Raw genomic sequence first — 25,893 nt, forward strand, 5'->3', positions numbered from 1 at the left:
AAAAAAAAAAAAGAATATACACTGCTGCAAAAATACAGAAAAAGTAATATGAAATATTATTGCAATTCAAAATGTTTTTTTTTTTATTTTAATATACTTTAAAATATAATTTATTTATTTGATGCAAAGCTGAATTTTCTTCAGCCATTACTCCAGTCTTCAGTGTCAAATGATCCTTCAGAAATCATTCTAATATACTGATTTATTACTTTTATTATCATATCGGAAAAAGTTCTAGTGCTGCTTAATATTATTTAAATTTTTCAGGATTCTTTGATGAATAAGAAGTTAAAAAGAGCATAATTTATTCAAAATATAAATCTTTTCTAACAATGTAAGTCTTTACTATCACTTTTTATCAATTTAACACATTCTTGCTGATTTAAAGTATTAATTTCTTTCAAAGAGGGAAAGAAAGAAAAAATTTACTGACCCCCAAAAAGTTTTCTATTTAAAATAAATGCTGTTCTTTTTAACATTTTATTTATCAAAGAATCCTGAAAAAAGTAGCACAACTGTGTTAAGTAGCACAACTGTTTCAAACACTGATAATAAATCAGCATATTAGAATGATTTCTAAAGGATCATGTGACACTAAATACTGGAGTAATGATGCTGAATTATATTTTAAAGTATATAAAAATAGAAAAACACTATTTTAAATTTTCTTTCTGTATTTTCAATCAAATAAATGCAGCCTTGATGAGCAGAAATATCTCTTTTTAATAACCATTAAATTACTGATCCCAAACCTTTGAGCGGCAGTGTAGGTTTGGAACAACATAGCAATTACAAAATGTTTTAATTGAATAATTTCATTAATCAGTATGTTTAAATGTCCATTTAACAGCTATAAAAATCACAAAACAAGGCCTGAAAAAAATCGACATTCTTAAAACGAAGGGGGAAAAATAGTTTTTGAGTGTGTCAGCATTAACTTTGAAAGATGAAGTAAAAGTTCTGTATTTTATGTTACAGTGAGCTGATAACATTCCAGGAAGCTCAGAATGTGTTCTTGAAGACTTTATGGCTGATACACATGACTTTACTTAAAATAACCTGTAAAAAAAAACTGAAACTTGAAAAACTGCACAGACACTGTTGTGCATTGGAATTTTAAAGCAGTCTTTCTCTGCAGAAGTTTCTGTGATGTATGTAAACACTGGTTATTCTAAGAGCTGATTTGGTTAGTGTGCGGTTTGGAGACATCTGGTTGTCATCCTTGATTAAAACGTTGACATAGTCCAGGAAACAGGCCACATTTCTTCATTAGCTAATTGGTGAAGAATCTGTTGGTCATCAGCAACATTTTCTTCTTAAACTTCCTTTTCCCTTCCGTATACTTCTTGAACTCTAATATACTATATACTTGCCTTCTAAGTAATGATTCTTAACCTAATTAGCTAAGAATTCTGATTTAAGGGTATTTAGTTAAAATTAATATGTAGCCAGCAACATAGGGGATTGGGAAGTGCAATTACCTTTACATCAAAAGCTTGAATGCATGCTTAATCAAACTATAAGAATAACAGGGGATTGAATAATGTTCTTTGATGCATCATTCTAGATGCATTTAGTGTTTTGCTGATAGGCTGAATATTTAATAATTAAGGTTAATTACTAAAACATCTTTTTTTCTCTCCCCACAGTGTCTCTGTGCACCAGGATGGACGGGGGAGTTTTGTCAGTACTTGGATAACGCATGCTTAGCCTATCCAAACAGATGCTTGAACGGAGCTACTTGCATCAGTATGAGTCAGCCAACTGCACCCCCGCACTATATGTGCATCTGTCTCCCTGGATACACAGGTTAAAAGAAAACTATATCAACAAACTCCGGAATATGTTATCCTGATTTATGTTCAAGTTTGCACAGAGTTTGGCAGCAGAAGCTTTTTAAAGCAACACTCAGATTGTTTTTCTTTTCTACAGTAGGATTGGAGAGGAGAATTATTGTCACGTTTTCATGCAACGTCGGAGATTGCATAGAACAAAAATTGTTTTCTTATATTTAAGCTATATCCGTGGAATTCTGAATATATAATATAAATCTGCCAGACACCATATGTGTTATTCTGGTGACATTTTTGAGGAAGTGACATGACACTCAGACTTCAGGACTGAATTTACAGTCTGTTTAAATCCCAATAAAATGATTGGATTTGAAGTAAGGTAGCAGACTGGATACAGAATGGATAGGTTTTGAATGAAAGGAAACTTATTTTAGGTTAATTTCCCAGAATCGTCTATTTTACCCAAACCCCTCAAAATAGAGCCAAGCATTGATGTATAACCAGTGGATTTATGTTCATATCAATATTAATTTTAAAATATACAACTTTTTTGTAAACAATGTGAACATTTAGTGGTATTGTTTGACAAAATCTGTTAAGATACATGTTGTTTTTCTGACAATATTGAACATTCTAATCAGTAAAGAGGAAAACATTTTACAGTGCCTTGCAGAAGTATTCATACCCCTTCATTATTTCACGTTTTATGTTGCTGCCTTATGTTAAACTACTTTAAATTACTTTATTTCCACATCGATCTACACTCCATACACCATAATGACAAAGCAAAAACAACTGAAATGAGTACATTAAGTATTCATTCCCTTAAATCAGTACTGAAGTAACTTTACTGCCTCAAGTCTTTTTGGGTATGATGCAACAATCTTTGCACATCAGCCTTTGGCAACTATCTGCCATTCTTCTCCTCACCTCTTCACCTCTCAAGCTCTGTCAGCTTGGATGGAGGCTGGCAGACTTTTTCAGGTTTCTCCAGAAATGTTTGATTGGGTCCAAGCCCAGGCTGTGGCTGGACCACTCCAGGACATTCACAGAGTTGTCTATAAGTCTCTTGCTGTATGCTTAGGGTCATTGCCCTGTTGGAAGGTGAATCTTCTGCCCAGTCTGAGGTTCTGAATGCTCTGGACTGGGTTTTCATTAAAGCTTTCTTTATATTTTGCTGTTTTGAGATTTTCTTTTACTCTGAGTCCTTTAGTCCCTGCCACTGAAAAACAGCCCACAGTATGAGGCTGCTACCAGCACACTTTTCTTTTGGGATGATATTCTTCAGGTGATGAGCAGTGCCTGGTTTGCTTCACACATTATGTTTGCAATTGAGGTTCATCAGACCAGAAAATCTTGTTTCTCAGTCTGAGGGTCCTTCAGGTGCTTTTTTGCAAATTCCAAGTGTGTTTTCATGTGTCATCACTGAGAAAAGAAGGATTGAGTCTTGCCACATAGCCATAAAGCCCAGATCGGTGGAGTGTTGCAGGGATGTTTGTCCGTCTGTAGGCTTCTCCTATCTCCAGATATCATCATGGAGCTAGAAGGTGAACTAGAGTGACCATCAGGATCTTGGTCACCACTCTAACTAAAGCCCTTCTCCATCAATTGCTCAGTAACTCTAGGAGAAGTCCTGGTTGTTTTAAACTTCTTCCATTAAGGCTAACGGAGACTACATGCTTCTGAGAACGTTCAATGCAGCAGAATTTTTTCTGAACTCTTGCCCAGATCCGTGGCTTGATGCAATCCTGTTTCTGAGCTCTACAGGCAGTTTTTTTTTTTTTTTTTTTTTTTTTTTTTTTTACCTTAGAGCTTGGTTTTTGCTTTGATATGCATTTTCAGCTTTTATTAAGACGTGTGCTTTTCCAAATCATACCCATTTAATTGAATTTGCCACAGGTTAACTCTACTCGAATTGTAGTAACATCTGCAGGCAATATGAATGCTCCTGAGCTAAATTTCAACTGTCCCAGATAAGGGTGTGAATACTTATGTAATGGAATCAAGTTTATTTTAAAGAAATTTGCAAAGATGTTAAAAACCAGTTTTTTGCTTTGCCATTATGGTGTATGAAGTGTAGATTGATGTGGACAAATAAGTAATTTAAAGCAGTTGAACAGAAGGCAGCAACATAGCAAACTGTGAAAAAAACTAAGGGGTAAGAATACTTTCGCAAGGCACTGTACCCATCATAGAAAAAAAAAAGTCATATTTAGTCAAAATAATGAAGATGTAATTATGTCTTTTTACAAAATTTGGGTTAGGCCCATTCTTGAAATTGCAGTTCAGTAAATTGCTCTCCTTGTCATTCAACATCTTGGCATGGCCAAATCTATTCAAATTCCAACTCATGAATTTGAAAAAGAGCCAGTACTGAATTCTCCCTAGCTTGAATGACACAGTTTCATATCCAACATCTATATCATCCACTGTAATGTGACTCAGAGTGTGTGTTCCACTGAGACGAGTCCCGCTGCCCTGAGGCATCTCTTTACCGTAACTCATCTTTGCACATTGCCCTCCTAACTGGATTATTCTATAATTTGTTTCATCATGCCTGCTAAATGAAGGGCAAATAGAGGTTAGAGAACACTTAATCGGCAGATCTAACTGGGAAAGCAAGATCTTTCATTAGCTTGGCCACCAGCGCATGAGCACAGAATGAACTATTTGCCTAAACAACCCAGAAACAAACAAACAAACAAGACGAATGATTTACTGGATTTCATCAGTCATGACGTGTTGATCTCACTGGCTTGCTTTGCCGTTCATTGCCCTTGCATAGGAAAATGTGACGTAGTCTTTTATAGCCACTTTACATGAATTATAGATCATCTACATTTCATGACACCTATAAACCGTAGCATGTTATGAAGCTGTATTATTTGAAAAATGCCGTCCCTGAGAGATTCCTTTCAGTACTACACAGCAGATCTCGTATTTTCAGCGGGATAATCGCCAGTGCTTCTGTGTCCTTGTTATCACCTCTCAGTCTCCTTGATGGCTCCATTTCCCATCTTAGCAGATGAAGAAATCCATCTTTCCACATCCCAATTGTCAGCGACAAGAGGCACCTGACAATTTCTGCCTCTCTGCGAGCTGTATAATGGATTAGAATACTATTAGGAGAAAACATGTCACAGCTCAAACCTCAATGTTTTATTTAGACATCTCGATGATGCTAACGATATCCCCATCGATTAATGACCTCGGAGACTTAAAAACGACCGTCCCTGTCCCATTTCTCACCACCGTATTGCCAGAAGGCCAATGTGAAATGTCAAGTGCTTTCATTATGATCTTCCCCGAAAAAGTCAGACGACATGTTGAGGGAAGATAATGTGACTTCTCCCACAGCAGAGAAAAGCGTTGGTGAAGCAGATGTTATACTGGATAAGACTTTTGAGTCTTTTTTTTTTTTTCCTACAGCTTGCCTTGCTTTTTCCCATACAAAGATTTGATTGATTTGATTCCATGTTACGTTGCTTGTTATGTAACTGTATGTGGATGAACAGCATTAATAGAGCTCTGCCAGGGAGGTGGGAAAATGACCTTCAGATCAGTTCTTGGGTTACTGATGGATACTAGCTGCTGTAAATGTAAACGGCTTAACACCCACAAAAATCTGACATTCAGTGCCATATGCCCTATTTATGAAGTTGCCTAAAGTCATCCTATAGATGCAGGTTAATTTTTAATTTGTTTAATTAGTAATTTTCAAGAAAAATAAATAATTATATAAGAACATGCTTATTATATATATATTTTATTTTATTCATTTATTTTACAAAATGTGGAATGAAGTAGGATCATTTTTGGAATGTAAAAATTATCTCATTACATAAATTTGGTTAAAAAATGTTGTTTTGGAATATAGCACAGTAGTACTTTTATTTTTGAAGCTTGACAGCAGTATTAGCCAAGTGTTTTCATGTGTTTTGTGAAAAAAGTTATTTTAGTAATATATTACTATTATAGGTATTATATATTATATACTCTTATAAGTATTAATGTTTTGAATTTTATTTATTTTTATTTTTCAGTATTCATTTTAATATTGAGTTTTAGCAATTTTATTAACTTAGTTGCAATTTGATTAGCAATTTTTGTAATTTGAGTGATCTTAATACCTGTAGTTATTACGATAATTTTTCAAAACTTATTTTCTTCATATTTTAATTAAATTAAGTATTAATAAATATTAAATCTTGTAATTAACAAAAACAATTTTAATAGGTTTAGTTAACATTAACAGAAATTTATACAGGCTCAGAATAACATGAAGGGTGAGTCGATGCATTTTTGTATTTTTGTATTATATATACCTTTATATTATAAGTATTAATATTTTGAATTGGCTGTTATTTTTATTTTTTTAGTATTCATTTAAATATTGAGTTTTAACAATTGTATTAACCTAATTGCAATTTAATTAGCAACTTTTATAGTTTTTTTTGGGGGGGAGGGTAATATTTCCAGCTTTATTGATTAGCATAATATTAGTTTAGTTTCAGTTTTAGTAATCTTAATGCCTATAGTTATTACGATATTTGTTTTAAAACTTATTTTTTCATGTTTTAATTAAATTAAATATTCAATTCTGTTATTTCAATTAACACAGACAATTTTTAATAGGTTTAGTTAACATTAACAGAAATGTATGCATGTTCAGAATAACATAAAGGGTGAGTTGATGCAATTAAAAAAAAATTAAGGGTGAACTATTTCTTTAGCCTGACATCCTATTCCTGTGCCTCCTTACCTTTTTTCCCATTTCCTTTTTTTCTCCACACAAAAGTTGAGACACACTTATATACTGTCCCTCTCTGACATGTCTCAAAAGTTCCATATGTTGCATCATTTTGCTTACTGTCTGTTTGCATTAACTGTCTGAAGTGTACTCAGTAAATGGTAATCTGAACTGTTGCTAAATAGTTTCAGAATGTAAAACACGATTTGGCCTCTCTTCTCTGTGACATGCACCAAACCGTAAGCCATGGGGGGGAAAGTTTCCAAATTTGCTTCTAAATCCCAAATGTCAAAAGTGAAGTCAATATCTTCAAGGGAGACGGAGCGTAAAAGCTTAACTAACACTCCATTCACACCCCTGTCTTCCTGCAGGACGCTACTGTGAGGCTGAAGTAAATGAGTGCGATTCCAGTCCCTGTCAGCACCAGGGAACATGCACTGACTTTGTTGGATACTACAAATGCGCCTGTCCTTCAGGTATGAGTTTCTCTTACTCCCAAGAAGGATTTTTTTTTTTTCTGTTTTTTTTGACTGCGCCACAAATCCCCACCGTGCCAGCACCAGCAGCTCTGACTGACAGCTGAGCAAATCACTCCCGTTCTCACACTGCCAGAGCTCATTAGTACTGCAGAATTGTGTCAATATTGTGTTATGAAATGCTCTTCCCTTTTGAGGCCACTGCATTGATATGGTTCCCTCTCGTAATTGTTGGTTCTGCTCACTCTTTCTGAGGCATGATTTGCATTCACTGATGCAACCTGATGGCCCACCCTAGAGATTGGCAACTCACTGGCGGGGTTACAAGCATGCTTCTCTGCCAGCTGCTCCCTTCCGCTCGATGAGTAGACAACCCAGAGTCCCAAACGCCCCCTCCTTAAACCTGCCCACGCGTGCACGCCGCTCAGAGAAAGAGATACAAAAGGGAGAATCATCTGAATGACTTGCTCATAAAAGCATTGAAGATGTTTTCCTTTTTAAAAATAAAAAAGCTCGATTAGGCTCTTGTGAAATAGAGGACATAATGTAGCAAAGATCATTGACTCAAAGTATGGAAAATAATGTTGGAGTCAAATGTAAAACACTGGGATATCTAAATTAAGTGGATATGATGCCATTATTGTCATTGTTTCTCATTTTATTAGTGTTGGTAACCAAATTATGGAAGCCTGTTTCTGCCACTGGATAAAAATGTTAAAAACTTAAATTTATCTCACAATTCTGATTTTTTTTTCTCGCAATTGCGAATTTACACATCGGAATTTTAAATGTATTTATTTTTTTGCTCAGAATTGCGATGCAAACTCAAAATTCAGATTTTTGTTTTTATAAACTCACAGTTTATGCATTTTACTGCAAATTTATATTTCGCAATTATCTCTTTTTTTTTTTGCAATTGCAAGTTTACATCTTGCTATCTCAGAAGTGCGTGTATATATCTCATACTTCTGACTTGATAGCTTGCAATTCTGAGAAAAAAGTTACAGTTGTGAGAGATATACTTGCAATTCTGAGAAAAAAAACTTTATTTCTCAATTGCAACTTTATTTCTGACAATTGCGAATCACAATTCTGACTTTTTTGTAATTGCAAGTTTATATATTTCAAATATGACTTCATAACTCACAGTTGTGTCAGACTTGCAAGTTTGTATCATGCAATTGTGAAAAAAAATATGAATTGTGAGAAAGTCGCAATAAAAAAATTTAACAAATTTAAAAAATGTAATTGCCACGTTCTATCTCACAATTCTGACTTTGGAATTACGTGTTTCTTTTAAATGACTTTATAACTCAAATTTAAGTTTATATCTTACAATTCTGAGAACCAAAAAAATGTCATAATTGCAAGTTTGTGTCACGCAGTTGCAAGGAAAAAAAATCTGAATTGTGAGAAAGTCGCAAAAAAAATTAATTCAGACCTTATTTTTTGCAGTTGAGAGTTTATATCTTCGGAGTTAAAGTTCAGTTTTGAGGGGGGAAAATTTTTCTCAGAATTTATCTAAGAAAAAAAAAAGTTTAAAATAACGTTTATATCGTGCAGTTCTGACGTTATTTCTCAGAATTGCAGGTTATCAAGTCAGAGTAGTGAGATATAAACTCGCAAATCAGCCCCCCCCCCCCCCCAAAACTTCCTGATTTTATTTTTTAAATTGCGAGTTTTTATCTCTCAAATATGACTTTACAACTCACAATTGTGAGTTTATATCTCACAAGTGTAAAAAAAAAAATAAATAAATCAGAATTGCAAGGTTACAGAGCCCCTAAGGGGACGTCAGAGTAAAAAAAAATCTAAAGTTTAGTTTCATGTGCTCACTTGAAACTTTCATGTGCTCACGCGAAAACCTTCATGTACAGAATTTTTTTTAAAGTTTAGTTTCATGTGCTCACGTGAAACTTTCACGTGCGCACGCGATAGTTTCACGTGCGCACGCGAAACTAAACTTTATTTAATTTTTGCTCCACGTCCCCTTAGGGGCTCCGTACAAGGTTGTATCACGCAATTGTGAGAGAAAAAAAAAACAGAATTGTGAGATTAAAAAAGTCGCAATAACCTTCATTGATTTATTTTTTTTATTCAGTGGCGTAAGCGGGCTACCATACCAAACAGTTTATAAGGCATTTCTCAAAATATCTTTTATAATGTTCCAAAGAAAAAAAAGTCATACAGGTTTGGAAAAAACATAAGGGGGAAATATTGATGACAGAATTATCTATAAATAAATACATTTCCCTTTGAATTGGAACATGAGGCATTCCAGTTTGTTTTTTTTGTATTATTAAATTGAATTATTACTTTTGTAAACAAAGGACTGCAAAATCATAAAATATTCAAAACATAAAAACAACAGCTGGATGAAGCGCAGCAGAGGCGAACAGAACGTAAGGGTCTCAATGTTTTTCAAAGCTTAGTTGTTTTTAAATGAATGGGTAAATAGACCAAGAAATTCAAATATTTGACAGTTGTCTTAATTTTTTGCAAGCTTTCTGAAAGCCTGTTAAAAATATTAAAGCCAAAAAAAAGACTAATCTAACTGCATTCACTAGTTGACCTCTCTAATCGACTGTAGTTGACCATCTTGACCCATCCTTAATTTTTATAAGTGTAATCTTCCTGTTTAAACCTCTATGTGAGTCAGTTTTAAAATTAGTTTTCATTAGTAAACCAAATGCAAGTAAGCTAGTCTGTCCAAAAGCCCTTGAATAAACTAACTTGGCCTCTTTTTGACCTTTACAATTTTGTTCTTTTCACTTGGGCTGACTGGCTTTTGGGCTTTGAATAGGCTTTCAAAAATTGATTGCCGTTTTCTTTTTTCTTTCTTTTTTCCAAGAAACAAAGAGGGGAAAAAAAGAAAGAAATTTGATTTCCAGCTTGCTTCATGTTCATTGATTGACCTTATTGATTGAGGCACAATGACATGAGGAATATATGCAGTGCGTTCTCAAAGGCATTAACAAGAACGAAGGCGTTTCAATCTTGTTTAATCTTTTAAATTCTGGTTTTGCACAAGGTTCTTTTAGTTCCTAATCAAGAAAACAGCCATGGTGAAGTGCATGTGATTCTTTAGATTGGTTTGTGTTTCTCACCTCTCTTCCCAGGATACACTGGGCTTGACTGTGAGGTTGACATAAACGCCTGCACGCTTCCAAATGTCACATGTCCCCCTGGAACATTGTGTGTGGACTTGCCAGGTGACCGTCTCCATATATGTCTCACTCGGTGCCCTCAACATCTACAGGTAGGTCAGAAGGTAACAAAAAGTAATAATTAAGTTGATTTTAAAATAAGATATCCATTTATAACATACAGTATCTCACAAAAGTGAGTACACCCCTCACATTTCAGCAACCATTTTAGTATAACTTCTCAAGGGACAATACTATAGAAATGAAACTTGAATACATTTTAGAGTGGTCAATGTGCAGCTTGTATAGCAGTATAGATTTACTGTCCTCTGAAAATAACTCAACATACAGCCATTATTGTCAAAATAGCTGGCAACAAAAGTGAGTACACCCTAGGTGATTACAGCAGTATGTTGTTTAACCATGCAAAGCCACATGTCCTATGTTTATGTCTGCTTGACAGGACCATACAACGTTGTGTATCTTGTGTTGGAGCAGTTAAAATTTGGTGCTTTAGGTACAATTCTCTCATACTGACCACTGGATGTTCAACATGGCATCTCATGGCAAAGAACTCTCTGAGGATTTGAGAATTAGAATTGTCGCTCTCCACAAAGATGGCCAAGGCTATTAGAGGTTTAGTAACACCCTGAAACCGTGTTACACTACAGTGGTCAGGGTCACATAGAGGTTTTCCAAGATGGGTTCCATTCAGAACAGGCCTTGTAAGGGTCGATAAGATAAGTTGAGTACTCGTTCTGTGCGTCAGGTGCAGAACCTGGCTTCAGAAAACAGATGCATGAGTGCTGCCATAATTGCTTTAAAGGTTGCAGAAGTAGAAGGTCAGCTTGTCAGTGCTCAGACCATAAGCCACACACTGCAACAAGTCAGTTTGCATAAGCATTGTCCCAGAAGGAAGCCTCATCTGAAGCTAGCTCACAAGAAAGCCCGCAAACAGTTTGCTGAAGACAACCTGTCCAAGAGGGTAAATTACTGGAATAATGTACTGTGGTCTGATGAGATTATAAGATAAACTTGTTTGGCTCAGATGGTGTCCAGCATGTGTGGCGATGTACAGGATTATAAAGGCAGTGCCAGATAACAATAGTGCTAACACAATATATTGACACTTTGGACAAGTTCACTTAGGGTGTACTCACTTTTGTTGCCAGCTATTTTGACAATAATGGCTGTATGTTGAGTACTTTTCAGTGGACAATACATCTATAACACTATACAAGCTGCACAGGGCTCGACATTAACGCTTGTCCGCTTGTCCGGGTGTATTTTGTGAATGGGCAAGTGAAGGAGAATTTTACTTGTCCGACCGGACAAGTAACCTGATACATCAATAACAAACAATAACTAGCATAGCACCGAAACTTTGGTGAGAATGATTCTGAGTGTATTACTTACAGTGTAAACGGTGACTGAAAACGGACAGTATCAAGTATCAAGCTCGTGCAGCCTATCTGACTCACGGAAATTTTAAAACTAATAGGCGCAACAGCATATACAAAGAAACAAACACATTCCGGTAGAAAAAAAAAAGATAAATATTGTATAACATATTATATAGGTAAGCAACATTACGATTGCAAACGGGACATTGATTTTATACAACAGTAGTTCAATAAACTAGTATTTAATATTAACTAATATTAACTGACTTACATTTTTAGACACATCACTGACTGTTTTTGTTAACGAAATAAGCAGCAGAACAGTCGCAAATCTGACAAACATACAGCGGTGTTTCAATACTGAATGATTTAGCATTTAATTTAATGAATCGTGTGAGTCAGTGAACGACCTGGTTGAATCCGTCTATGGTTGAATCCGTGACTCACTCATTAAGACAGTGACTTACTGCCACCTATTGGTGGTTCGGTTTCATATTTAAAAGTAATGCATTTTTCAACATTTTAGATTTATATGTTAAAAAAGTACAACATTAATCGTATAACATTATTTATGTATTTGCAATTTTACTGTGTAAATGCATTTTTTTTGGAACCTCTTATCTTCATTAAACAGTCTAAGTAAATACATTCAAATAGCATTTATTTTCAATGCAGACTGGGTTTTTCCTGTGCAGTGGAAAGATGGAGTTTGTTGATACTGATTTAATCTGAATGGTAACCATACAGAGTCTAATTATTCTAATTGAATGTATTGATACAATTTCAGAATTTAATATAAATGATGACACATTTAGTAAGGTTAGGAAAATAAAGTTAAAAAGTGTCCTAGAATCAATTTAAGGCAAATATCACAAATATTCTGATTAAAGTAAGACCTTATAGAGCAGTGATGAGACTATTGCTTCAGAAAAGATTAATTTACGGCAAAAAAAAGGCTCTTTTTTGCCTTGGACAAGTAAATTTTTTACTTGGACAAGTGAATGTCTGATTTACTTGCCCGAAGGACAAGCACATGTCAAAGCTTAATGTCAAGCCCTGTTGCACACTGACTACTCTAAAATATATCCAAGTTTCATTTCTATAGTATTGTCCCTTGAGAAGATATTCTGAAATGGTTGCTGAAATGTGTGGGGTGTACTCACTTTTGTGAGATACAGTAAATAAGCAAAACAAGATGGCTGCCTATGAGAAAATTCTCAAACCAATCCTTAAATGACTTGTATGGAATGTAATATTGCAATTTGATTTGAAGAAAATAGTTCATATTACACCACCAAAGTGTAGTTTTACTTCCAGTCAACTAAACCTATTTACATTAGATCAATGACAAGATTAAAACACAAATTTGAGTCAGATCAAATATAAACAGTTCTTTAAAGTAATGACAAGACATATTTTTCAGTGCCTGTACTTATTCAAAATGCATACAACCAGCCTCTTCCACTTGAAAGGAGCAGGTTAAAAATTTTGTTCTTAGCACACTATATTCTTTTGAAGAGTTGAAGCTGTTTGCATGCTTTGTCACTGAACTGTATCACCAATTGCATCTCTTTTGAACATGCCTGATCGTTCGGATTTGTTTTACTTGTGTTGATAATCGCCACTACCGTAAATGGCAATTAAAATGCATTAGCTTTCCTTCATTAACTGGCATGTTTTATTTAACACTGGGACCAAGCACATCTGTTTACAAAAGACCAGAATTACCTTTACACACATTTAAATGAAGGATTGTTTGGGAATAATGGTTGATTTTCATTTTGACAGCCGTGTGCCAATGCAGGACGTTGCGTCCTTAACAACATCACCAGTTATAGTTGTGTTTGTGCACCTGGATGGACTGGGCCGACCTGCTTGGTCAACATAAATGAGTGTGTCCAGCACAGGTGTCAGAACGGAGCCACCTGCGTGGATGAGGTTGGTGGGTACAGGTGAGTCCGGGTGATTTATTTATTTATTTTTTCATATCTCTTAACGCATGATTTATTTAGAGTACAGCAAATGCTTTGCTTAGAAATTAAATTGATTTAAATATGATTCAAAGTTATTTTCACCAGCTAAAAAATGTTTTTTAGTCAGTTATTTCTATCTTTTGCTATAATGTGTCAGTTGGAAATATCAGTTTACATTTCCAAACATTCATTGTGCCATAAATTGTAATAATCCTGTGAGATTTTAGTTTGCAACAAGGAGTCTCCACACAGAGATCTGATCTCATTATCATCCAGTCTGTCTGGAATGACATGAAGAAACAGAACACATTGAGACGGATTAAATCCAGAAGAACTGTGGCAATGTCTCCAAGATGCTTCAAGAAACCTACCTGCGAAGCTACAGCGCTGTTAAAAGATTTAGGCACTTGTATTATAATGCTGTAAAATGAGGATGCTGTCAAAAATAGTTTAAAGATTAACTAAAGTAAATCAACATTTGGTATGACCATCCTTTGCATTTAAAGCAGTTTTTGCCCTAGGTGAACTTGTGCATATTTATTTTTTGCAGGTAGGTCTCATGAAGCATCTTGGAGACCTTGCCACAGTTCTCCTGGATTTGGTCTGTCTTAGTTTAGACTGGATGATGATGATGAAATCAGATCTCTGTGTGGAGCACTGGCTGTTTTCAGACTCCTTGTGCAAACAGAAATCTCTCAGGATTATTTCAATTAATGGCAAAATAATGTTTGGAAATGTAAACTGATATTTCCTACTGACACACTACAGCAAAAGATAGAAATAACTGTCTGAAAACCATTTTTAGCTGGTGAAAATACTACTGTTCTAATAATTTGGGCCTCCCCTGTATATATACAAAGATAATTATAAACAAATTAAATGCATTTAAAATGTCATTATAAATATTAGCATGAACTCAAATGCAAATAAAATAAATGAATAAATAAATGAAAATGCTGTAATTAGTTACTCCTGTTGGTAATTATTTACCTTCATGTCGTTCCAAACCTGTGTGCATTGTTTCTTTGCTAAACAAATGTTGAACCATTTTATTTTTTTCCATACATCAACAGTTTGTATTGACCATGATCTGTCAAGCTATAAAAAGGACACAGATGGACACCCTAAAAGTAGTTCATATGACTCATAATTTATGTCAAATCTTTTAAAGCTTTGTGTTATGAACAGGGCAAAACTAGGGATGTAACGATATCAGCAATATCGTGATATCACGATAGCAGTGATCGCACGATATTATCGTGGTTATATAACTAGATTTGTAGTGAGACGTGTTTTTGTAAGCCTGTTTACACTGAAGCTAGAATTTTCCTTCAAAATAAAAGCTTAAAAGCTGTATGAATTGCTGAGAGCTAGCAGTTTAAATGGGTAATGTTACTGCAGCCCAAATTCAAAATGTCTCTTTCAAGTGTAGAAATTAGGGAAGACGTATTATAATTTCCTTATAGTAGTGTAAAGCAAAAAATATATACCTATTAAATACTAATTTTCTTTTATTTTACAGTGCAATTTGTTTGTCTTCCTAATACACTAGTGGAAAGTAATTTAGACAGTATATCACAGATAAAAAGAGGGATTGAGTCTCCTTTAAAGTGACTTAAATTTTCTTTAAGAATATGGGTTGGATCTCTTAATTTTAACTCTCAAAGTGCATTAGATAATAAGTAATTTAACTTTAAAATGTGCAAAATGTATTTATTATTTTTTAAAATATTGCAATAAATTGTGTATTTCATATGGCGATATCGTACTGATATTGTTACATCCCTAGAGATAACCCTCACCTTTTCTGCTGCTCTCAAATAAATATGGCACCTGCCTCTGGTTAAATGTCAAAAGAATCAAACATTGATTTTTCCAGTGTCTTGTAACCAAATGTCATTGTAACAAAGTACTGCCATAGGCCATAAATTTGATTTCCAATCTGCAGTGGAGGTAATAATCTCTAATTATTGTTGTTGTTTGCATAAAATTGTTGTTTTGTTTTAAATTAAGTTGTGTGGACTGTTATTGTTCTTTGATAGTGCCTTTTGAGTTTGTCAGCCCATGGTCAATATATATGTAAAATTATGTTTAAAAAAAAAAAAAAAGTATTTCATTGGGAGAGGAGGTCTTTTGGTGTGAATCAAGCCCTTAATACCAAAGGAGCATTTTGCTGTCCTATTGTGTCCTAAACCAGGATGCTTCTCTAAGTATAAAATGAAAATTGAAATTCTGTTCAGGTTCAGTTGCTGTTTACAGTCTCTTTCTAGAATTAAACCACCCATAGCTGCTAAAACAAATAGCATGTTCCTGTGATAGAAAGCAAAGCAAATTACATTGTCTTCCCCCATGACTCAGCCATTTATTTTCATACCATGTCTGGCTCTTTTGTTTCGCGATTCCATTAAGAGATACTGTTTTATGCATTCCAAGTTGCCTTTGTGGTCATGGATATACCGGAGTCCACTGCGAACTTGACATTGACTTCTGCTCTGGACATCAGTGTTCAGAACACGCCGTCTGTCTGGACCAACAGCACAACTACACCTGTCACTGCATGCTGGGATATGAGGGAACGTTCTGTGAACTTGAGACAGATGAATGCAAAAGTGTACCATGCGCCAACAGTGCCACTTGCGTTGATTTGGTGGCAGGTTACCAATGCCTGTGTGCCCCGGGATTTAAGGGTAGGCTAAATGTTATTCTCAGCGGTACTAAGGTGGGAAACCACCACTGAGCTTTTGACGGGCATTGATTTTCTAAATCTGGCAATGTTGAATTCCTCAAGATTTAAAAAGAAAATGTGGGCAATTATATAAAAAAAAAAACATCAACATAATGATTAAGATTTTGTTTTTAAATTGAATACCTTGTTTTACTTGGAAATTACATTACAGTAAAACATATTGCAAATGGTTATTTATATTGATTTCAAAAAATGTTTACTAAAGTATAGCATGATATGATACAGGCATCTGTGTTAATGTCCATCACGCAGGTCGAACATGCTCCGAGAATATGAATGAGTGCTGGTCCAGACCTTGCCTTAATGGAGGCACCTGCATTGATCTGGTCAATGACTACATTTGTATCTGTCCACTCGGTAAGTACAGTCCAGCACTCTCTTCCAAAACAACAGATACATCCTGAGCCGAAAGCAGTTGTGCTACACCATGTATGATTTAAAGACCTTGATATATAGTAACATATTACGTTGAAAAATGTCATTGTTCTTGGGAAGGAGCCACAGGTCCATATAGGTAATTATTCCCCAGGAACCGTTTAGACTTTAGTAGAGATTGTATCTCCACAGCGCACATGCATCTGTAGATGTGAACTGTTATTGGGTCCCAAGAAACATGTCCTGTGTGACTCATGCTCCCTGTTTTCTAGATAATCTATAAGCCCAAGGGGAAGAGAATCCATCAGTGTAAATTTCCTAGTGTTTATTAAAACGGCCCCTCTTTAATTCTCTTAAACATGATGGTGACAGAAAACAGGCCTCCATCTTGACAGGACAGGTCTCATTAGAGGGCATGATGCTTACGGGAGATGGTGTGGTGTTGGAGGCCTTGATCACGTTAGAACCTTAAAAATTCATTTAGATTTCAGAATTCAACATTCAAGATTCAATCTCAAAATAATAAGTGATGGGAAGCCATTTTCCAAGTACTGTTCTCAGGAAACCATGCCTGAAAATCTTAGCATTTCATTTGGAAAGGTTTCTGCTGATTTTTCCAGAAATCGTATTTTTCCACTTTAGGCTAAGTAACTGTAAGTACAAAGCCTGTAACAGATATATTATGTTATATTATATTATATATGCGTGTTTATAAATTCCATTTTTGTAAACAAATTAATTGGCTGATTAAAACAAGCTAGCAATCCTATTGGTTAACATTTCATTAATATCAATTAAATCTGCCAAATATTTTATTTAAATCGGTGAAATAATATAAGTGTAGAAAACGGTGTTCATTATCTTTTTATATTTCTTTGTATTAGCAGTAGGCAGTGTTGGGGAATGTAGCTAGTTACTTGTAACAGATTATGTAATGTAATTACAAAATACATGTAACTGTAATATGTGACCCTGGACCACAAAACCAAAATAGCATGGGTATATTTGTAGCAATAGCCAAAAATACATTGCATGGGTCAAAATTATCAATTTTTCTTTTTATGCCAAAAATCATTAGGATATTAATTAAAGAAAGATGGATGTTCCATGGGAATATTTTGTCAATTTCACACTGTTAATATATCAAAACTTAATTTTTGATTATGCATTTATTATTATTATTATTATTATTATTATTATTATTATATATATTTTAATTAATTTATTTATTTATTTATTTTTTAGAATCCAGATTTTCAGTTGTATCTCAGCCAAATATTGTCATATCTTAACAAACCATACATCAATGGAAAGCTTATTTGTTTAGCTTTCAGATTTGAAGGGTCCAGGGTCACATGTTTCAGTTACTGAGAAAAGGAGTCTAATTAATTTATAGTTACTTAGTTATAGTTAAAATGTTACATCAGAATTTTTTCACACACATACTGATTTGATTCATTGCTTTCCAAAATGCCGTTGACTGCTCTAAAATATGAGACACCCTTTTTTTAAGAGTTTAGGACACAGAATAAGGTACATTTATTTTGTTTCCTATTTGGGTTTGTGTACATTTTTAAAAATGTTACTTTTTCCAAGGCATTGTTAGATTCCAGTGTTTCCTGTCATAGCTATGCAAAGATTTGATTTCAAAAACGATATAGCTATTGAACTATATCTTATGATTTTAAAATCTGTATTTAACCTCAGAGTTATCTCAAAGTAAAAGCTAAAGTCTGATTTTGTGGTGGCTGTGCTTTAAAATTAAATTATTAATCTTAATTCACATGATAAGGATTTTCAAAGTCTAATATTAGTCAGTGTTGAATACTATTGTAATGTTAACCCTTCCTGCTTTAAATGATTGAAAAAGAGTAACTGTTTAGAAAAAATCTGAAGAAAATAAATGAGAAAAAATACATTTAATATTAGAAAAGTAATAAAAATAGTCAAATGTGACCATGGACCACAAAACCAGTCATGAGGGTCCATTTCAAAATCAAGATTAATATTGAAAACTGAATAAATAAGCTTTCCATTGATGTATGGTTTGTTAGGATAGGACAATATATGGAAATGAAAATCTGGAATCTAAGGGTGCAAAAAAAAAAAAAAAAATCTAAATACTGAGAAAATCAGTTGTCCAAATTAAATTCTTAGCAATGCATATTACTAATCAAAAATTAAGTTTTGATATTTATAGTGGGAAATATCTTCATGGAACATGATCTTTACTTAATATCCTAATGATTTTTGGCATAAAAGAAAAATTGATCATTTTGACCCATACAAAGTATTTTTGGCTGTCGCTACTAATATACCCATGCTACTTAAGACTGGTTTTGTGGTCCAGGATTACAAATGTATTCAGCTACATTACTTCAATAAAGTAACTGAAATGATTAAACTACTTATGTTTTAAATAGGGTAATCTATAACCTATTACATTTCCAAATTAACATTCCCAACACTGGCAGTAGGTCATAGGACACAAATTGCAGAATTAATATAACACAATTCACTGTAAAATGTTTAGGAGTGGCATAAAAAAAAAAAGAATTACAAAACAGTGCAACACAACATGATTTAATAAGAACCTTAACATTAACGGAGATTATATGATGTGCCATCCTCTCAGTCATGCACATTTTTTTTTTATCTCAGTTCTGTCTACTGGGTCGCTGATGTGCAACAGGTTGGGTGAACTGAGTGGGCTTCCTGGCAAGAATAGAGCTGGTTTTAGTCTCTGCATCCTCCTACAAAGCTGACAAGTATGCATATTGCATATCAGGAAATGACGGAAAAATAAGTGCAGTCTCAATCCCTCTGCAAGTGTTTGAATCATAGCCCTCAGAAAAATAAAATGATATAAGCTGCCACCATGCTGTGGACACAAATGATTTCTAGACAAGGGGTAGTCGTGAGAGTATGGTGATTTGTTGGTAAGGGTTACTCATAGTACAGAGAACAACGTTAGATGCATGTAATGGCAGATTATATCCAAACTGACATTTTCTAAAAGGACACATGAGGATTCTGTTTATGACACTACAGTGTGATCATACCAAAGCGCCGTTTGCATGATTTTCTGAACCGTTGCTCTCAACGTTTTCACATACATTAGTGAATAGCTGGCATTATTATCGTCATGTTGTTGAATGCACTACATATAAAACTTTAAATAACCACCTGCTAGCCGGACGTTTTCCATTTTCTTCTTTCTGTTAAGCCTATTTGTGATTTAATTGTATAAGTTTATAGCTTTATATATGGTAATATTCATGTTCATATAATTTTTGTGTGTCTCTCCTCTGAGTGCAGTGTGACATTTTATTACTGGCATCCTCTGTGAACTGCAATGTCAGGTCTTTCGTTTAATTATTTCACATCTATATTCTCTTGGCATGCCGGCTCGCCCCTGAGAGCGAACGTGTTCTCATTACCCTCACGGTTCAGAAGACCAATAAATACAAATACTTGTTCTTATAATCCTTCAGCAGACCTGTATGTGTATGGAGCTATGCATGTAATTATATTTTAATGGGCTTTGTCATCCACTGTGGCTTAAAATGTGGTTGTCTCAGAATACTGGCGTGATATGTGAATTGCTTGTAGACTATATACTGAGTTTTGTTGCAAACCCCATTCAAAGTCATGAAATGCATTCTCTATTATGTTGTAGTTAAATACTAAGGAATTTCATCTTAAAGGTACATGGTGAATGTAGCAGTTATGAAAACGCTTAATGTGAGTTTTAATCATAGTTTTTATATACTTTACTCTACCTTATTATGCCTTAAAATTGTATGTGTTTTGTCTCATATTTATATATCACATATCACAGAGGCAGCAAAAACAATATTGCTTTTACGAGTGCTGATTTTTGTCCTGATCTATCACAAGCTTAAATGTGATTTGATACAACAGTTCAGTAAATAAGAAGTTGATATTGTGTTATTTTAAACACTATATAATGTGTTTTTGCTCAATTTAGCAGAGAACATATTACCTTTGAAGCCATAGCAGAATTGTTCCGCATATCCGAGCAACACAGCAGTGTTTAGTTTCTGAATGAATCTGCATTTTAAACAAATCATGTGAATCAATGATTCAAAGGCCCATTCATAAAGAGAGCCATTTACTTCATTGCTGAATGAATCAGCCATTTGAACGAATGAATGACTCATAAAGACATTTACCGCCACTTGCTGGCAGATTTAGTTTCTTATTTAGAGTATCATTTAATTGAAAAAATAAATACAATTAAAAAAAAATAAAGGGATAGTTCACCCCCAAAAAATTACATTCTGTCATTTACTCAACCTTATGTTGTTTAAAAACTTTCTTTTTTGGAATGTTACGACCCTTGGTGTTCTAGGGGTATACGGGTCGCACACTTAAATTTGTAAGACATTGGCAAGTTGAATTCCCAGCACTGATTGCAACCAAAGTGATGACCAAGTAAATACTTTATCAACAACATGTGTTTATTTATTTATTTAAAGTATTTTAAAGACTGTTGGTAACAAAGCTGTTTTGTTTACCATGACTTTCATTATATGAACAAAAAATACTGATATGTTTCTCAAATTGTTCTCTTTTATGTTCTATTGTTTATGTTAGGCCACTGCAGCCTAACTGTTTATGTAATACATTTTATGTTGAATCAAATTGCATATTTATTTCTAAAGCCACAGTTTGTAATGTCTACTTGATACTTTCTCATTTACCACAAAAATAGATTTAAATAATCTTTTGTGGGTATTTTCACAGTCAGATTTATTTTGCGATTAATTAGATTCATTAATCGACACATCATTTTAATTGACTGACAGCCCTAGTTAAGCATTTTACATTTATTCTAAAATAATAACTCAAGGCAGTAACAGTTTAATCAACATATTTTATTTTTGCCCTTATAATCAGCTACTTTTTTTTAAATGGTTAACTTCTTCAGTCATCAAACCTTGGCAAATATTGGTCACAGACACCAAGCTGATTACTCACTAAAAAAACTCTGACAGATCAAGTTTTCAGGCCATTCCGAGTCTTATTTTGACATTAACAAAGTAGTATCTAAGAGTCGTTTACTTACTTTTTAAATTAATCTTCGCATTAACGCCATTATATTGTTCATTCAGACCGATTCATGGATGCAGAACAACACGAACACTGGTTTTATCACATTAATCAATCTCAGCCAAACATAACTAGTCATATCCAATTAAATTGCAATGGAGGCATTGCCTCCTCTTACATGATTCTCACCCATTCATTTTCAATTACCCCCCAACAAACTCACTGCACACCTTAGGGGTATATTAAAAATCAATGGGCTCAGGAGAGGTGACAGACGCGGACTCCCACTCTAACTTTACCCGTTGGTCTCACTGTTAGACAGTGTTTCTTTAGAAAAGCAAGTGATTTATGAACTTTCTTAATGTTATATTTTGTAATATCGCAATTGTTTTATTTCTGTGCTATGAGTATTCCAGTATTTTGAGGAGACACTGCCTCCCTTGCCTCCTCAGAGGAAATGCCCCTGATTTGAACATGTAATCAATTGGAAAACAGTTATCTTTTTAGCAATTAAATGAAGCTTTGTTGAGCATAAGAGACTTTTTTCAAAAACATTAAGTATTACCTACTACCATCTGTTGAACTAGAATATATCTTTTTTTTATTAAAAGACTGCAGTAGTGCCCTCTTCTGCATGTCCTTACTTTAAAGTAGCATTGCAAAGACTTCATGAATCATTTTCATTTTTCAATGTAGCGACAAACCTACCAGTTATGGTTAAACTTACCTGCCGTACTTGTAAGTGAGTACATTCTAAGAAAATGTGTTCAATATACTCAGCCGATGTGCATTAAGTGTGCATTGCTTTTTTTATTTATGTATTTAGGTTTTTGGATCAAAACACTGAGTATGAGTACTTGGGCACAGTATGGCAATACTTACATTCCTAAAACTAATTTGGCCCTACGGTGGATTTTTAGAGTTTTCCAAACTTCTTTTAGCACTCAGAATGTGGAAGGAGCTGGCAGTCTTGAGGTATTCCAAGAGAACACTAGTGGAGGTGGTTCATTGTGAGATTTGGTTGTACACCTAGTGTTTAGAATATCTCTTTTTCAAGAGTGAAATTCAAAATTCTGTTCTATTTTAAATCTCGCTGGCTGCAACAGAACAGGTGGTGGGCTGCAAATGACCCGTGGGCTGTAGTTTGGACACCCTTGAAGTAGGCTTTTCGGGAGGAAAAAAAAGTAGGTCTTTTTTGAGTGTGTCGTGGTACTTGGGTGCTTCGTGGGAGTGAGAATAGCTCACAGCCCTGGAATGTGTCAGAAATCCCATTTGGAAAAGGCAGCACTGTATGTGTGACATTCCTTCATGCTACATTAACTTCTCGGTGAATTGCACGCACAATTGGTTGTTAAATACCGCTTACGTGGTTTGGCAGAAGTGCTGGCTGTCCATTAATGACTCTTTTCCAAACATGTGGCAGTTGAAGAGATTGTTAGGTTGATTTATGCATTTGCACGCTTAGGATTTATAATGATTTTCAGAACACTGACAGTGGATCTTGTACTTGTGATAGTGCTTGTCTTTTTTGATCTAATCCAACCTCACTTCAGATGAGTCATGAGTTAGGATTTGAGTTGAAGGAACCAAAGCTAGATCAGAAGCACAGAAGGGTACATTTTACCTGGGGTGTTTCTGTCAGACGCTCACGGTGTGTTCAGTCTCTCATTTCCTTCTCTTTAATAACAATTGAATGCATAAGAACATAGTAAGATGGCCAATGTGTTGAAGCTGAATTTAAGATATTGACGCTCATTGCCAGGGGAGGTTATTAACACTGTAATTTGTTTAATTATTGGCACCATGCCTCGATTCCTGCAGGTATTGATCAAATATTAGTTACTGCATGTTGGTGTGTTTTATTTATAACAAAGGTTATCGACATGCTCGTCTATCAGCTGCATGTGGACAGTGTATCTGCACCAGCAGACAAATGTGATATAGATCAGCACAACAGGGCTTTATGTGCATATTCAGTCTATTAGCATACAAGCCAGCAGGTAGTCTGCCAGAGCAATCGATGGCTTCATAAATCTGAGTCAGAAAGGGTGTCTTCTGCACACAAAACATATAAAAGCCATTAACATCCTCTGGAAATGTGCCGTTTTACAGCTCTGCTAACAAGCTTTAAGAAATCTGTCAAAGTGGGGCCTAAAATGGGAGAAGTGTAATATTTTTCAGTTTGGCATTGCTTTGGGAAAAAAAGTGAAATGCATCTCTGGGAGTCTTAATCTGTCCTGATTTCAGGCTTCTGAGGGAAGGTTTGCTCAGGGGACCTGGACCTTGGTGAACTACAGTCGAGCCAGAAACACAATGAAATGTGGGGAAGCAGAGAATAGAAAGAATATCACCTGCCTGTGTGAGGAAGGTCAGGTTAGATGTTCAGAACAATACCTTGTCATGATTCTACTCTATTTTATTCTATTATTATATTATATTATATTATATTACACTTACATTTGGAAGTTTGGGGTCTGAAAGATTTTTATTAGTACATTTTTTCTTTCTTTCTTTGTGTAAGAAATTAATACTTTTATTCAGCAAGGATGTTTTAAATTGCTGAAAAGTAATAGTAAAGGCTTGTATTGTTAGAAAAGATTTCTATTTTGAATAAATGCTGTTCTTTTTAACTTTGTATTCATCAAAGAATTCAGAAAAAAGTATCACAGTTTCCAAAAAATATATATTAAGCAGCACAGCTGTTTCCAACACTGTTAATAAATCAGAATATTAGAATGATTTCTAAAGACTCAAAAATAAATTATATTTTATAGTATAAGTATAATAAAATAGAAAACTTATTTTAAATTGAAATATTTCAAAATATTTCTTTTGCACTTCTAGTATTTTTGATCAAATAAATAGAACTTTGAGCATAAGAGGCTTTAAAAAAAAAAAAGAATTTTACTGATCCCAAACTTTTGAGCAGCAGTTTAGTTTATTTTATATAGTTCATTTTAAAGGCTATTGTTCACTTAGATCAATTGTTATTACCACACACACACACAAAAAAAAACTTTAATATTTGTTTAAATTTATTGAAAATAGATTTCTTTCGTAATTATGTAATTTTCGCTTTTAATCAATTTAAAAAAAAAGCTCAAACCAGGATAATTTGAAACATTCAATTTTTTTGGTAGATGAGTAAAGCATTGAATAGACACTACAAAAAATCAGTATAGAAGTCTGTATATCATTTCTTTTTTTCATACTGTATCTATCTATATATATATATATAATTATTTGATTAATCGTCAGAATAATCAACATTTACTCGATTACTAAAATAATTGTTAGTGACAGTCCTAGAAAATTCAAAAGAACAGCATTTGTTTAAATTTATTAAAAATGGATTTATTTCGTAACAATGTAACTTTCGGTTTTAATCAATTTAATGCATCCAAAATTGTTATAGTGTATTATTCATTGAATGTTTCAAATTATCCTGGTTTGAACAAATATGCAATTTTTGCGGTAGCTGAGTAAAGCATTGAATAGACATTTACAAAAAGTCAGCATAGAAGTCTGTATATCGTTTCTTTTTTTTTCATACTGTATCGTTGAACATCACTGGCTTTCAGTTGACAGCAAGTCATTTTGTAATAGAGTTTGTCAGTCTGTCTGAGGTAGATTAGGGGCTGTTCACACAGGAGGCATTTTTGCATTCAATCTGCATTTTTTTTCCCTTTTGTTGGTATGTGTGCATATGTGGGAGATGGAATTCTTTGGACACTCTAGTGTCTAGTCTAGCTGTTTTTGTACCTGGTACATTTAAATTGCATACACAGTGTGAATAGAGCACAATAGTTGGGTCCCAGGATTCCTTTTCAAAAACATTTTGTGGTAACAAACCTTTCAACACACATTTACATTTTGTAGAAGTGACATGTCAGATATATAAACGTTTTACCTAATATGCACACTTTGAGGAGAGATAAGGTACCAATATCTGATGGTACTGTTCCAGCGACAAGCTTAAAGGCAGAGGTGGGTAGTAACAAATTACATTTACTTCGTTACATTTACTTGAGTAAATTTTTGGGGTAACTAGTACTTTTAGAGTATATTTAAAGATAGGTACTTTTATTTTTTACTCAAGTACATTTATAGTGAAAAAACTTTACTTTTACTTCGCTTCACTTTACTGTCCTCAGA

General features: G+C 34.2%; 1 protein-coding gene across 1 annotated transcript in view; it reads left to right on the forward strand.

Annotated features, from left to right (window-relative positions):
• eys (eyes shut homolog) overlaps positions 1-25,893 on the forward strand; it is a 303,309-nt gene that overhangs the window by 21,232 nt on the left and 256,184 nt on the right. Inside the window, exons 6-11 of the mRNA XM_073834888.1 lie at positions 1,650-1,809; positions 6,915-7,019; positions 10,139-10,278; positions 13,357-13,520; positions 15,975-16,228; positions 16,540-16,644. Of these exons, the coding sequence (XP_073690989.1) occupies positions 1,650-1,809; positions 6,915-7,019; positions 10,139-10,278; positions 13,357-13,520; positions 15,975-16,228; positions 16,540-16,644 (928 nt within the window). The remainder of the gene's footprint in view (positions 1-1,649; positions 1,810-6,914; positions 7,020-10,138; positions 10,279-13,356; positions 13,521-15,974; positions 16,229-16,539; positions 16,645-25,893) is intronic.

The sequence above is a fragment of the Garra rufa genome, chromosome 2 (assembly GCF_049309525.1).
Source record: "Garra rufa chromosome 2, GarRuf1.0, whole genome shotgun sequence".
Lineage (NCBI taxonomy): Eukaryota > Metazoa > Chordata > Actinopteri > Cypriniformes > Cyprinidae > Garra > Garra rufa.